This window comes from Pangasianodon hypophthalmus, chromosome 4 (genome assembly GCF_027358585.1).
Source record: "Pangasianodon hypophthalmus isolate fPanHyp1 chromosome 4, fPanHyp1.pri, whole genome shotgun sequence".
In the NCBI taxonomy this organism is placed as follows: Eukaryota; Metazoa; Chordata; class Actinopteri; order Siluriformes; family Pangasiidae; genus Pangasianodon; species Pangasianodon hypophthalmus.
In genome coordinates this window covers 14856214-14870740 of record NC_069713.1, presented here as the reverse complement: position 1 = coordinate 14870740, position 14527 = coordinate 14856214, and the positions used below count along the sequence as shown (strand labels likewise).

The 14527-nt window shown below is 38.6% G+C and overlaps 1 protein-coding gene across 3 annotated transcripts in view; it reads left to right on the top strand.

The window, feature by feature from the left end:
* Positions 1-14295, top strand: part of plcb3 (phospholipase C, beta 3 (phosphatidylinositol-specific)) — a 62821-nt gene extending 48526 nt beyond the window's left edge. Inside the window, exons 13-34 of one of the 3 annotated variants that reach the window (XM_034303617.2) lie at positions 230-314; positions 606-753; positions 1009-1122; positions 1262-1338; positions 2055-2151; positions 2378-2462; positions 2595-2719; positions 3734-3888; positions 4008-4169; positions 4587-4686; positions 5035-5139; positions 6079-6167; positions 6270-6396; positions 6581-6616; positions 6728-6837; positions 7601-7710; positions 7830-7989; positions 8811-8887; positions 9037-9126; positions 9386-9443; positions 10168-10254; positions 10363-14295. In XM_034303617.2, coding sequence (XP_034159508.1) covers positions 230-314; positions 606-753; positions 1009-1122; positions 1262-1338; positions 2055-2151; positions 2378-2462; positions 2595-2719; positions 3734-3888; positions 4008-4169; positions 4587-4686; positions 5035-5139; positions 6079-6167; positions 6270-6396; positions 6581-6616; positions 6728-6837; positions 7601-7710; positions 7830-7989; positions 8811-8887; positions 9037-9126; positions 9386-9443; positions 10168-10254; positions 10363-10650 — 2485 coding nt within the window. In that variant the 3' untranslated portion in view covers positions 10651-14295. Of the gene's footprint in view, positions 1-229; positions 315-605; positions 754-1008; positions 1123-1261; positions 1339-2054; positions 2152-2377; positions 2463-2594; positions 2720-3733; positions 3889-4007; positions 4170-4586; positions 4687-5034; positions 5140-6078; positions 6177-6269; positions 6397-6580; positions 6617-6727; positions 6838-7600; positions 7711-7829; positions 7990-8810; positions 8888-9036; positions 9127-9385; positions 9444-10167; positions 10255-10362 lie in introns of all 3 variants that reach the window. The other 2 variants (XM_034303616.2, XM_026936270.3) reach the window with 2 other exon arrangements.
* The last annotated feature ends 232 nt before the right edge of the window (positions 14296-14527 follow it).

Sequence of the window (14527 nt, the reverse complement as noted above, 5' to 3'; positions counted from 1 at the left end):
GGGAATAAAACATGTCAGGATGTGCTGTTGTACAACTTCAGTGTGGTTGTTGATGAATATCTGATATCTGCATACCCCGTTGTGTTTTATGTCACATGGTCCCACTGAATAATTTATTGCTCTTTCTGTCATACACTTTATTGTCTAATAAAGTGTATGACAGTTTCTACCAAGCATAACTCATTTTAACTTCTCTGCACCTCTGTCCCTCTCATTTCTTCATTATCAGCGCACGGCAGCAGGCTAAGATGGCGGAATACTGTCGTTCTATATTCGGTGATGCATTGCTCATCGATCCTTTAGAGAAATACCCGGTGAGTTACAGGTGAAAGGCAGGGCAACTTCCGGCTCATGTCATGCATTTTTGTTTGTCGTAACTTGTTGCCATTGCTTCAGCAGGTCTGTAATTGTCCTGCTGAATGTCATAGCCTGAATGTGATTACCTCCCTATTGATCATGTCCACGATGTTATACGGAAATGTTCATTGCAGTGTTGATTGCGGATCAATGTTCACGACAGATTTACGTCCTTTGCTTTACTGATTGTGAATCAGTTTTCAGCATGGCTAGTGTAATAAAGTTGTATGGCATGTGGTTTACTGCAGCTGGTCCCAGGTCAGCCGTTGCCCAGTCCTCAGGAGCTGTTGGGGAAAATCTTGATAAAGAACAAGAAGAAACATCACCACCGCACAGCTAACGGAGGCAGCGTCAGACGCAAGGAGGGAGCAGACGAGCAGGCCTCGTCTCTGAATGGTGAGCACACGCACTCAGGCAATCAGAAATCCTTAAGTACATGTTAAAGTTCTCATTCAGAAAGATGCATCCAAATCATTGTGCTGTTCAGCCATACGCTGTCCAAATCTTTTACTGATTCCATATCCATGTTTGTTCTCAGAAGCTTCCATGTATGTTTCATTTACAGAAATCATTGTTATACCTAAATCCCATTTTCTGTCTGATTGTGTCATATATCCATTTCATATCCATTTCATACCCATGCATAATAAGATTTGTGTTTAGATGCTCCATTGCCTGAAGTTGAGACAAGCCAGATCATGTCCAATGGGGGTGAGAAGCTTGCAGAGAGAATGGCCAAAGACAGTGACATGCGGAAGTCCATTGGTGGGTTGGGGCTTGATTGAGATATAGTGTCCACCAATCACAGTGCAGATTAATGTCAGGGTGGTGTCATTATGTAGCGTATACATTGTTAATGTTGTTTTCAAGTGTTCTTTATGTTGATTTATTTATTGTGGTGAAGATCGGGGAGATGGAGATAGTGAAGAAGAGGAGGAGGAAGAGCCAGTGACAGACCCCAAAAAGCACCATTCAGATGAGGTAAGTCTTCTCTCTCTCTCTCTCTCTCTCTCTCTCTCTCTCACACACACACACTTTCACTCACATATTCTCTCTCCTCTTTCTTTTCTTTTCCTTCTTTGTCTGCATTCCTGTGCTTCTCTTCACCTTAGTTAGAGGATCAAAACTTGGGTCTGATATTTCTGTAAATTTATAACAGTTTGATTCGGTTCAGTGCACTAAGCAGCGTGTTATATAGGCACTGAAGTCCAAGAAGAATGATGTATCACACAGTGCCAGTAGTTTTTAGGTTAAGAGTATGAAGCATTTAATTAAGCATTTAATTTAATTAAGCATTTATATTTTGCTGTCATTTAATTTTTTTTACATTTCAAATCAATTTATGACCAACGTGAAACATTTATTATTATTTTATTTCTTTGAATGCTTATGTGCGGGTCCAAATGACCCATTTCACATTTTACCAATGCTAAAAATAACTTCCCCTATTTTATGTGCTCAGCTCAATTTCTCTAACAGACTTTTTTTTTTTAAAATCATGTGTAAAAGTCATATTTATATTACTACATTAATGTTTTGGGTATTTTCTCCCTGTAATAGTAACACTGCTCAGAAATGAACAGAGCACAAGGGTTAATATTGAGGCAGTTGCATTAGGAGGAATTTGAATTGATTCACTGGGTTCTTTCACACTCAGTCTGCTCTTTTCTTTCTCTTCTTCTTCTTCTGTCCTGCAGGGAACAGCGTACAGTGAAGTCAATGCTACAGAAGAGATGTCCACGCTGGTGAACTACATTGAACCAGTCAAATTCAAATGTTTTGAAGCGGCAGCCAGTGAGTATTGACGTGCGTGTGTGTGCGTGCGTGTGTGTGTGTGTGTGTGTTTGTGTGTGTGTGTTTGTGTGCTTCTTTTAAGTTCTTAATTCGTGACTGTAACCTGATGAATGTGTGTGCTTGTGTCGTCACTAAGATGTAGTGTGTAATGATGTAATATAATGATCTCAGGTGTAGTATGTAATGTAATTGATCATACATATTCTTTTTTATTTTATGTGGTTAGAAAGGAACAAGTATTTTGAAATGTCATCCTTTGTGGAGACCAAAGGCATGGATACACTGAAGAATTCCCCAATTGAATTTGTGGAGTATCCTTTCCATTTGTGATATGAGTATATTTACTCATATTCAGCTAATGCGTTGTGTTAGATAATTATTTGTGCTTGACACTGTTTCACTGTGAGCATGTGGTTTTGTTTTCCTGAACTGTGTGTGTTCAGATACAATAAGAAGCAGCTGAGTCGGATCTATCCCAAAGGCACACGCGTGGACTCCAGTAACTACATGCCTCAGCTGTTCTGGAATGTAGGCTGCCAGATGGTGGCACTAAACTTCCAGACTCTTGGTGAGTCCGACTCTCTTCTAGTAATCAGTATTATTCCTCTCTATCTATGTAAAGCACCTCATGGACCTGGACATCACACACTTTCACACTCATATGTAACAAGCTGAAGATTCTCTGTAAGAGGGAGGTGATAAAAGTCTAGTCTTTACTTTTTTGTGCATCGGTGAGAGTGGATTTAGTCTATATCAAATTCAGTTAATGCTCCGCTATCTTTAACCAAAGCCAGCATATTTCAGCCAGATTATGCCAGGGTGAGAATAAAGAGACACTGTCATTGTTAAACTTTTGAATTCTTTTTCTTATGTTCTATCAAAATGATATTTCATATTCTTTGTCTGGATACTGTATCTCGTCTTTCTCTACTTTCTGGTTTCTTTTGTTTTTTCACACCATGTAGATGACGGTTACATACTGTAATGGCATCAGACTCAGATGCAGCCCATGGTTTTTTTTTTTCACTTAATTTATGCAAATTTCCCACGGAATCTGACAGATCTTGCTTATGTTAACTCTTACCTGTTTCTTCACTCTTCCCTCTTTTTACAGTGACACATAAATGTAATAAATCGCCTTTGTGGAGAATCTCTAGCCTGTTAAACATGAGCAACTGAGTTAGTTAGTAGTTATCTGACAGTTTATTAGTTAGTTTTTGTTTTGTTTTTTAGTTTATATTTTGCTCTTTAGTGTGTTGTACTGCTTGTTACTAGACATAATAGTGTGTCAGTGTATATTCGTCTCTTAGTCTGTTTGTTTACTTGTTATAATTAGTTTGTTGTGTTGTCTTTGTCAGTTTGCTTGTCAGTATGTTAGTTAATTTGCTAGTAGTTTAGTAGTTTTTAGTTTTTTGTTTATTGATTTACTTGTTAGTTAGAATATTTGTGTGTTAGTATGTTAGTTTGTTAGGTAGATACAGAATTCGTAATGTGCTTTGCATTTAAAAAGCCATAAGGTTGAAGCTTATGAATTAAGATAAACAGACTGTTATACGAAGTGACTTTTGTGTGTTTGCTTCAGATCTGCCCATGCAGCTGAACATGGGTGTGTTCGAATATAACGGCCGCAGTGGCTACCTTCTCAAGCCTGAGTTCATGAGGCGCACAGACAAACACTTTGACCCCTTCACTGAGAACATAGTGGATGGCATCGTGGCTAACACTGTCAAGATCAAGGTAGTGAAGCATGTGTGTGTTGTGTTGTGTTGTGTTTATATAATTCATCTAATAGTATGCAGAGTCACTATATGTTTGTGCTGATTTGTATATGTATTTGCTGTCTCTCTTACATCTAGATTGTGTCTGGTCAGTTTCTGACTGATAAGAAGGTGGGTGTGTATGTTGAGGTGGACATGTTTGGACTGCCTACTGACACCAAGAGGAAGTACCGCACCAAAACCTCTAATAACAACTCCATGGACCCAGTTTGGGAAGAAGAGCCTTTCGTCTTTATTAAGGTCACTACTGTGCAGATATTGTTAATATGTTTACATGTCTTATGGATTAGAGCTGTACAGTATATCATTTGTTAAATGTCATTGTAATGTTGGTCTTTACTGCAAATCATAAAAGTTTACAGTATGCAGGTCGCTAAAATTTGCATTGTTCACTAAGAGCATCCTGAGCAGTCTGAATCATGATGAATCCATCATGAAGCCTTATTATTCTACAGCAAACAAATCCTTTTTCCATAACCAAGCTCTAAAACAGCAATATCATCACAATGCTATATTTTATCTATGTTGTCCAACCCATTAATTTTGCACAAGAATGTATTCTTTACATTAGAAGAATAAAATCTACATTATGCTCTTTATCTAATTTCTCTATCTCTCTCTCTCTCTCTCTCTCTCTCTCTCTGCCTCTCTCTGTAGGTGGTGTTGCCCACACTAGCATCACTGAGAGTAGCTGTCATTGAAGAGAATGGGAAGTTCATAGGCCATCGGATCTTACCAGTGGTGGCTTTACGTCCAGGTCAGTACTAGGTTTGCGACAAATACATGCCTGAAGCCAATCTTTCAAAAACTTGGCAGTGAGTTGCGGTGAAAACAAGTGTAACAATGCCATGCCCAGACACCTCTAAAAGCTTCCTCAATTTCCTGTAGTCCATGCACTATTAACATCTGCAGGAGTAACATTGTCTTGGGCTTAAAAATGGACAGTATTTTCTTTGCAGAAGATAATCTGTATTTTTATGGCATTTAATCTGTTCTACACAAAAACAACACACACATACATGCATAACTGTGGTCAAATTTTTTGATTTTTCAATGAAGTTTTGCTTACATTTTGTGTGTGTGTGTCTGTGTGTGTGTGTTACAGGATACCATTACATTAATCTGAAGAATGAGCTCAATCAGCCACTCCTGCTTGCCTCTCTCCTTGTATACACTGAAGTTCAGGACTACATTCCCAATGAGCACCAAGGTAAGACAGCACACCATTTACCCCATCCCATGAGCACCTGCAGGAAACGTGATATACTTTTTCCAGCCCATTTTTACTGAAGATATATAGCTGTTTCTCTGTCCTGTATGTAGCTTATTTAAAATGTCTTATATGCTATAAAATACTTTGCAGTATGTGTTACTGCGCAATACCACTTTTCATGTATGGGTGAATAAATGGATCATAGTCATCAGCAGTGTCTGAAAGCTTCATAAGCAATACTGTTTTATTACATTTTAATATTTATAACATTCTAATGTAAAATTTTAATATAAAAATCATTTTGTTTGACATTTCAGGTCATTGCATAATTCCATGTGTTATTTTATAGTGTTAATTTCTGCATTACTTTTCTGAAATAAGAGAAAATATTAAATATGACTGGTAATGTATATCACGGTTTATATGGATAAATCTGATGATAATATTATGTGTAACATATAAAACATAGAAGCGATTTTATACTGCAGTGCATTTGATTATGCATATTTTTAATTTATTCATACACACAGGCCTATAGTGGTGCATGAGATGTACCTCCCTGAATATAAAGCATTTGGAAACATGTATATGTAGAATACATTGAGAAAATTCACATATATTGCCACATATTGGTAAATGTTTTACATGGGATTTTGTAATATATCTTTTGTGTTTGCAGCAGTTTGCATTCACAGGAAAAGAAATGCTCTGGAACCTTGTCTTCGTTCATAACCTTCTGGATATAAGAGTTTTATTATAGTGGAGTTCTGCAACTTATTAGTCTTCATCTCAAATCCAATACAGCAGAGTACAGAATGACACAAACTGTCTCTTTCCCATTACCCATGGACTGCACCATCACCGGTGACTAAGGCAACATGTATACATATGTATGTGTGTGTGTGTGTGTGTGTGTGTGTGTGTGTGTTTGTTTAGAGTATGCTGAGGCTCTGACCAATCCAATCAAGCATGTGCTGGATCAGAGAGAGCGGCAGCTGGCTGTGTTCATGGAGGACAACAACGAGGTCAGTAAGGTGTGTAACAATATTTGATTAACTTTATTATAATATAAACCAAAATTGTCCTCTGTCTTATCTGCTGTGTGTTGTGTGTGTGTGTTCTTGCAGCGTGTCCACGTAAAGCCAGATGAAGGAGAGAAACCAGATTTCAACCCTCTAACTAATGTTGAGTACACATTCAGTTTGCCCTCACCGACCCTCCCACCTGTGGTGGCTGAGGTATTGACTGCTCCAGGTAAAGAAACACTAACAATAAAACTCACAGCTCCCTCTCATTCACTATCACATATTTTGAGATGAATCCATGTTTTGTGAGTTGTGTGTGTACATGCATATGTGGGCATGTCTGACATGACATCCCATCTCCCCTCCTGCTTGTATACTGAGTGGCCTGCTTCTCATTGTGTGTAATACTTTAGCCCAGAAAGAAGACCTGGTCCTCAATATATTAACAGGTAGGGCATCATCATCATCAGTCATCATCATCATCATCATCCATCATCAAACTCACAGCACTAAACCAGGCCAAATGTCTTTCAATATGAACATGTGTGTTTGTATTACAGTGATAGAGCCGCAGTCCATTGAAGAGCTGAAGCAGAATAAGTCCTATGTGAAGCTGTTGAAGAGACAGTGCAAAGAACTGAAGGAGCTCCGCAAGAAGCACCTCAAAAAGGTACACACACACACACTTCTACACTGAGTGGCAAGTAAAAACTTTTAATACAGAAGTTGAATTGTTTAATCTATATTTAAATTTACTCTGCAGATTGATGATCAAGTTTTGATGTCTTAGGCATGTTTGATTTGCAGTTGGTTAATGGGATTTGGTCTGCAGCTCTTATGTAGTAGTTATCTGTTAAGTGTCATCATTCTATGGAAAGTGTTGGGAAAGGTCTATTAGGGTTGTCTGTTCTGCCCTTTTTTAATTTTGATTAATATTTAGATGTATTTTACTACTGATGTGTGTTAGATTAAGGTTAGGTTCAATCTTAAATAACTTCCTATAACATAATGGTATCATAGAGCCTACATAGTGCACTGTATACCCAGTTTAATGGCACAACATGCCTCCAATAAATGTTTGTTGGACATTGTAAACTACTGTGTCCATTTTTTAAATATTTAATTACATCATTTGAAATTTACAACAAAATAAAGTACATCTTAAATGACACATCAAGGTTCAGAGCCATTTACGTATGTCAAGACACAAGGGTCATTTAGCTGAAAAACTGAAAACTGATGTTTTGATAGAGTTATGTGGTGAGACTAAAAGTAGAACATGTGAACTTAAACAATTAGTGCAGGTTTTTATTATTATTATTATTATTTTTTGCTTTGTAACCTTTAAATATTAGGAATAGCATTCAGACAGTGAATACATTCTGACAATTATAAAGTCCAATCACACTGCATGTGTATATTGTGTGTGTTAGGTGTGGGCCCTCAGTAAGGAGCAGAAGATGAGGTGTAACCAGCTGAACTCGGACATCCAGAGACGCAAGAGTCAAGTGGAGAAAAAGCTGCGGCTCAGCGTGAAGAAAAAGTACGGGGGAATAAAGAAGGTTGAAGCGTTTTCGCTGTATGTATTTCATGCAATATTTACTGTGTGTCTGTGTGTGTGTGTGTGTGTGTGTGTGTGTGTGTGTGTGTGTGTGTTGACAGTGAGCCTGAGGAGCCTGTGAGGACTGAGCTGAGTGCTCTGCAGGTGGAGCTGGAGAAGCAGACAGTGCAGCTGAGAGAGTGGCAGATGCAGGAGCTACTTGAACTGCGAAAGAAACAACACCAGCTGGAAAGAGAAAAGAAGTATGCTCATCTTGAAGAGGTACTACACACACACACACACACGCACACTGTCTAGTGCCTCATATTTACATTTACAGCATTTAGCAGATGCCTTTATCCAGAGCACCCCTCATAAGTGCTTTGCAGTCTATATCTGAAACATCCTCATGCTAGTACACTAGGTCAGGGACTAATAGTAGTGGAGGTTAGTACAGCATGAAAAGAAAACAAATAAGTCAAGGGATTTTTAACAATAGAATAACCAAGTGCTAATTTAAGTGCTTGGTGAAGAGGTCAGTTTTTAGTCTTCATTTGAAGCCATCCAGTGACTCAGTTATTCAGACAGCCAGGCAAAGTTTATTCCACCACGTGTATACCAGTCCAGAGAAGTCTTGATGCATGTGTTCCTTGTACCTTGAGGGATGGCTTCTGTGCTGCAGTCACTATGGAATCTTAAAATGTAATTTTCTCACTTTTTGCTTTTAGAGGTCACCAGATTACTTTACTTTTGGATGAGATGCATGCAAAGAGAAATCTATTTCAGTTTAGGAAAGCATGTAGGTTTCAGATCTATATACTATAGAAGTTTCATCATGTTAACAGTTCCAACATTCTGCTGCTAATGTATATATATATATATATATATATATATATATATATATATATATATATATATATACAGTATAGTAGAAGTGCTTTTATTAGCATGAGCAGCATGTTGTTTGATTCCAATAAAATGAAACGGCACCAATTTATTTTGTAAATATATCCTAAAATTGAACAGAAAATACATGTGAAATTGCTGGGTATTAAAAAATTGAATGTAAGGCTCTGAACTGTTTTTGTCATGATTCTTCACAGTCGTTTAAGAAACTAAAAGTTGTTGCTGAGGAATGCCAGATAGCCCAGATCAAGAAGCTCAAGGACATATGTGACAAGTAAGCCCCTCCCTCCCTCTCTCTCTCTTTCTCTCTCTCTCTCTCTCTCTCTCTGTCTCTTTCTCTCTCTCATACACACACACACACTTTCTCTGTTTGTGTGTGTACCTATGTAACTTTTACTGTGACACATTTTTCCCTCTCACTAGAGAGAAGAAGGAGTTGCAGAAGATTTTAGACAGAAAAAGGCAGAACAGCATCATTGAGGCCAAGAAGGGAGACAAAGAGAAGGCTGAGTCGTGAGTAAATTCTCTCTGTAAACCGCTCCACTTCCACCTTTCTCAGACCAGTTTTTAATCTATTATGTGAATTTATTCATCCAAATGTCTCCTAAAATATTTTCATGGGAAGAATATAGGACAGAAAGGAAGGTGTGACTGAGCCATGGTCATATGACAGTATCTTGCTCCATCAATAGTGGGTATTACTACCATAACTCTAATACCCCTTTCTCTCTCCCCCACTTCTCCCTCTGTCTCTCTGTGTATGTGTCTCAAGGGAAGTGAACGAGATAAATAAGAAACATATCCAGGACTCCGTGAACTCACTGCGCAAGGTGAGTGTGTTTCATATATTTCAAATCAAGTCTGCTGTCAAAGTAGGAACACATCTCTCTCCACATTGCTTTGCTGTCACAGATATAAATGTACTCTATATAGTGGAGGGTGAAAGAGGCAACATTTTATATCAGGGTTTTTTTTTATAATATTATATTTTTATATTATAATTTGGAATTTTTGTCTTGCATACTGCAATGAAACAAACCAAATGTACAAAAGAGGACAATCCAGAGGTGCTTGTGACAGTGAAAAAAATAGCAAATGTTCTCCAAATCTTATTTAGTTCATAAAAAGTACCACTAAATAATTATTTCCTAGCCAGGTCTTTGTCTTAATTTGGTTTCTTGTGTAGATTTGAGGGACACAGTCACTCTATTTATTTCTGTGATATCTGAATGTGCTGTCTGATTTATGCTTGACAGATCCCTAATTATGCATGTGGTCAGAATTGCATAATAACGGTCATTATGGCAGCACTTTTGTGAAATTTGTGTACTAACTGCTCTCCCATTCAATCACAAGACAGTGAATGCTGTAAGCATAAAACAACATTAAAGTCAGCCAAACACTCGTGCTTCGCAACCGCACGGCTGTGTGTGTCAGTAATATTTCAAGGCATCTACTTGCCACTGTTCAAATTCCTACCACTGTCTTAATTCTTCCAGTTTTTCACCCACCGCTGCATGCATATCATCTGTAGTTTGTTTTTTCTCTTTACAGTTGGATGAAACTCAGGAGAAACGGCAGGAGAAGCTGAAGAACCAGCAGAGAGAAATCTTACAGAAAATAGACGAGGAGCAACCACTGGTCTGTTCATCCTGCTGTTCTTTCATGCACACACACTTGTTGCTTTCCTCTTTGGCTTGTTGTTTACCTCATTTCCATCCCTCATGCTTACTGTATTTCTCGCTACAGCACCGGCTGCGTTTGGAGCGCGACTGTGACGCTGAGCTCGAGCGCTTACCAGAGGAGATCTGCCGCTACCTGCAGGGCGAGCTAGAGAGCAAAGGCCTGCGCAGCGATGCCCTGTTCAGCCAACTGCCCAACCACGACAGCGCAGGCTCGGGCCCACCCTCCAACTGCAGCACGCCCCCGTTCAACTCGCCCAATCACAACTCGAGCCTGGACAACAGCACAGCCTCGCTGGGCACCTCCTCATCCTCCAGCACCATCACGTCCGATTCAGAGCTTACGGCCATCTAATTCCTACCTTCTCACTCTGTCCTGTCATGCTATTTCTCTCACTGGATTGTGGTGATAGAAGTAGTATTACTGAAAGGTGTTTAAATGTTTTTAAAGGATTTCAGCAATGTTTTATTTTTCACATACCCCCTTTAAAGTCTGCACCTTTTTTATTGTTTTTTTTTTTTTTTAATTAAAGTTCTCTTGGATTGTTCTTATGCTTTAACCATAAAATATATACCCATGTCTGTGTTAAGCACTTGTGGAATGGAGGGAAAGCTTTTTTTTTTTTTTTAAACAAGAGAGACTATTATTTATTTCTGTGGTATGATGGGATGTGAGCTTTAACTGTAGTGCTCTGCATTGTACTGCAGGTGGCAGTGTGGCTTTAGTGGTAGAGTGACTTTAGTGACTCGGCGATACAAACGCAAGGCGTAATCTGAATGGTACTTGTTTACATAATAATGCACAGATGGGCAATCCTATAAGCCAGGCCATCATCTCTCCTCCCTATGGGACTATAAAGTTAATTCCCACTGCATATTTCTGCAGCATCCGAAACACATCATCGTAATTGATATTGTGTGTGTGTGTGTGTGTGTGTGTGTGTGTGGAGCAAGAGAAACATTACGGAGATGATGAATATTGTTTGTTTTCCAGTAATGCATAGTTCCCCCTCCCCCTGTCTCCCCTGTCCTCGTTTCTTCCCCCATTACTCCATCTATATGTGTCTCTCCTTCCCTACAGCTGTGTGTGTGGTGTGGCTTAATCTAATCCTTGCTCTAATTCTGTGTGTAATTGGTGTGCCAATCCCATGCACTGCACATCCAAAACCACTACTGTTCAGGAAACTGGACATGGTTTCTGATGTTCATGTCAACTATTCACACTTTTGATGTGCTAAATCCTGGCGCTCGGTTTAATAGAATGTGAAGCTATAAGAGTGTGTGGTATCAGGGGTCAGGTGTAGCCAGAATGATAGCCATGTTAGTAAACATACATGAATGTGCAGTATGTGTGTGTACTTTTACAGGGTTCAACTCATTTTAGAATTTTTATGGTATTCGTGTTTTAGGTTTGGTCTCAAATGGATGTCTGATTTTTTCTGAACCCGTAGTTCATCTTCATTATGTTTTCTTCTTCTTGCTGGCAATTCAAGGAGGCTCCAGAGAGGGCAGGTCAGATTTCTTCATTGGCCTCTATAAATGAGGGCTCTGAATCCGCCAAATGACTTGTTAGAATTGCACTTTTGAATGGAGCGAGGTTGTTTATCATGAATGGAAAAAAAATAAACCAGTGGGCTAGAGAATCGCAAATGCAGCTTCAACACAGACATGACAACGAGGGATACATCAATCCAACATGGGGATGATACTGGCTTGAACCTATGGATTAGTATTGAATCGGATTTGACATACTTCCCCATCTGTTCCACTCATATTTATACTGATCACGCCCTGTCGTGTTTCACATCACATTGCAACAGATTTTTTTTTTTTCAGAAAATCAGCTTGTTACTTAGAGCATGCAAGTATCAGATTGGTTAAAAATTGATGTGAAAATGAAAAATGGGAAGACCTCTGGAAATTTTAAGCTAGCCAAAAATAATTTCTGACAATACATTGATTACAATCTGTCTCATGCTAGTACATGCTTTGCACATATTTTTCGCTTGCATAGTAAAGCAAGTGTCTAGACTAAGTAGTCTTTCTAGCTGAGTCTCTATTTCCAACCTGTGAGCACACTTTCATTCCCCAACATCCCTCCGTCTTTTCCTCTTTGTCCTCAGTGATTTTCTCTTGCTTAGCAGAAACCATGGATGCGTTCTGACTCATGGACACCTGGCCGAGCTCCAGTGTGCTCTCTAGGCTGACACTTCCACTTTTCCCACTGTACCAAATGCAAAAACAAGCTGGTCCATTGCTTTTTAATCACAATCTAATAAGCACCTGTAACACAGTGACACGCTGAGTGTGATATTGGCCCTGATGGAGCACTTGCACACTTCATTATGAGAGAATGATCAGACATTGCAGCATGTGTGATTCTAAGCGGTGATGTGCACAATTAGTGTTAGTACCTATTACCTGGTCCATTTGACTGGGATGGCAAATTATTGTTGAGTAAATAATGTGGCTATAGGCAAAGCAGAGGTGCTATTCTCTGATCGGACAGCCGAGTTGGGACGGTGCAGGCATTACCAGCTCACACTGAGAGGGAAAACTCTGAGATTTTTTGTCTCAGCTTGTTGTAAATTTAGCAGAATATAGGGTGTACACTGTGTGCGTGTGTGTACGTGTGTGTGAGAGAGAGAGTGTATGAGGATGCATGCAGTGGAGCGCTTGAGCTCTACAGACCACCTGAGGTTTTATCATGTTAGTATAGAGTGTTTAAAGCTTTAAAGTTCTAAACAGGAGCAATGGTACTTCTTGTAAATTGCTGTCTAATGATGTACGATGAGGATCATTGTTGTACATGTTGATAATATCAAAAAAGACTTTGATTTGTGTATATGATATGGTCGAGACATGGGTCGTTATGACAGAATAGTGAAATATCAATGATTACAGTGTGTCTGGATCATATTAATCAGACGTACGTGGTTTTATGTGTATTCTACTACTGACTAGAGTCGGAGTTAAGGGTAATGTCAGCTGTGTGTCTGTGTGCGTTCTTGTGCATGTGTTTTTATATGTGATTAGAACTTCATGGGATGTAAAAGATGTCAGACATCTATGCGTTTGCCCCTGAGTTTCCACTGAGACACATATATGCACACACACACACACACACTCTGATCATTTCCTCAACCCCTCAAACTGTCGTCTGCTGCCTGTCTGTCTGTCTAAGCAGAAAAACACCTCGTTATGAGCACTCGAACATGCTCATTTAACAGTTTTATTATTTTGCTCATTTATCTCAAGTTGTATGTGGCACAGCTGATATTCATCCTTTAACTTGGTCCTCCCTTCACCTCACCTCTGTATTTAACTATGCTAGTGACACTAAAGTGAGCATGTTTTTCTTACAAAGTGAGGACCTTGTAAATCTTTTACATTTTTATATTTTATGACAGTTCCCTAAAATCATTCATACTCATATTTACATATTTACCCATGTCCTCATTGGTGCACTTTTATTTTATTTTTATTTTTTCACCTTTTATGTATTAGAAAGATATTACAAGCAGATTTTTTTATATTGATCCTTTAGATCCAGGTACAGTAGTCGGTACAGTGTGCAAGTTAAAATATTTGAGTTTTAATTTTGCCCAATGATTACTTTGTCTTTAAGAGAGAGCAGGGGTTGACTAATACTGTGGCATTATTTCTATTCGCTAAACATGGAGTTTAGTGCCACAGCACATTCAGCTTGTATGGTGAATATAAACACTTTGCCAAGGGCTAATTTTATTTCGTCTCAATTTGCAGCTTTAACCAAGTATATGTGGTATTTGTCTTTCTGTCTTTCTGCTTTTCCCTCTCTCTCTTTCCATTATTACTTTCTTTCTGTATCTTTCTTACTGAAACACTGTATGTAGAGAAAGTACTGCTCTGCCTTGTGAAAGGGAAAATCATTACTCTGGATGTAATTTTTATTGCCTCGATAAATGATACACTTAACTGTACATTCAATAAATAACAAATTTTGTCAAGATATTTAGCACTCACTGCATGTTTCACTTCTTATTTTTTTAACCTAAAAATAAGTTATGAAATCTCACAGGTTTCCTTTCAGCAAACTGAAAGATCTGATTACATACCAGAGGCTTTGGCTTCCTCAGATTATAGAGCTGTAAACGTGGCACATCGACAAACCTCATTTCTACATCACTCAAACATATTCTTGTATTAAATTAGTCATACTTTTCAAAATATCAGCTGAGAGTGACAGTTTA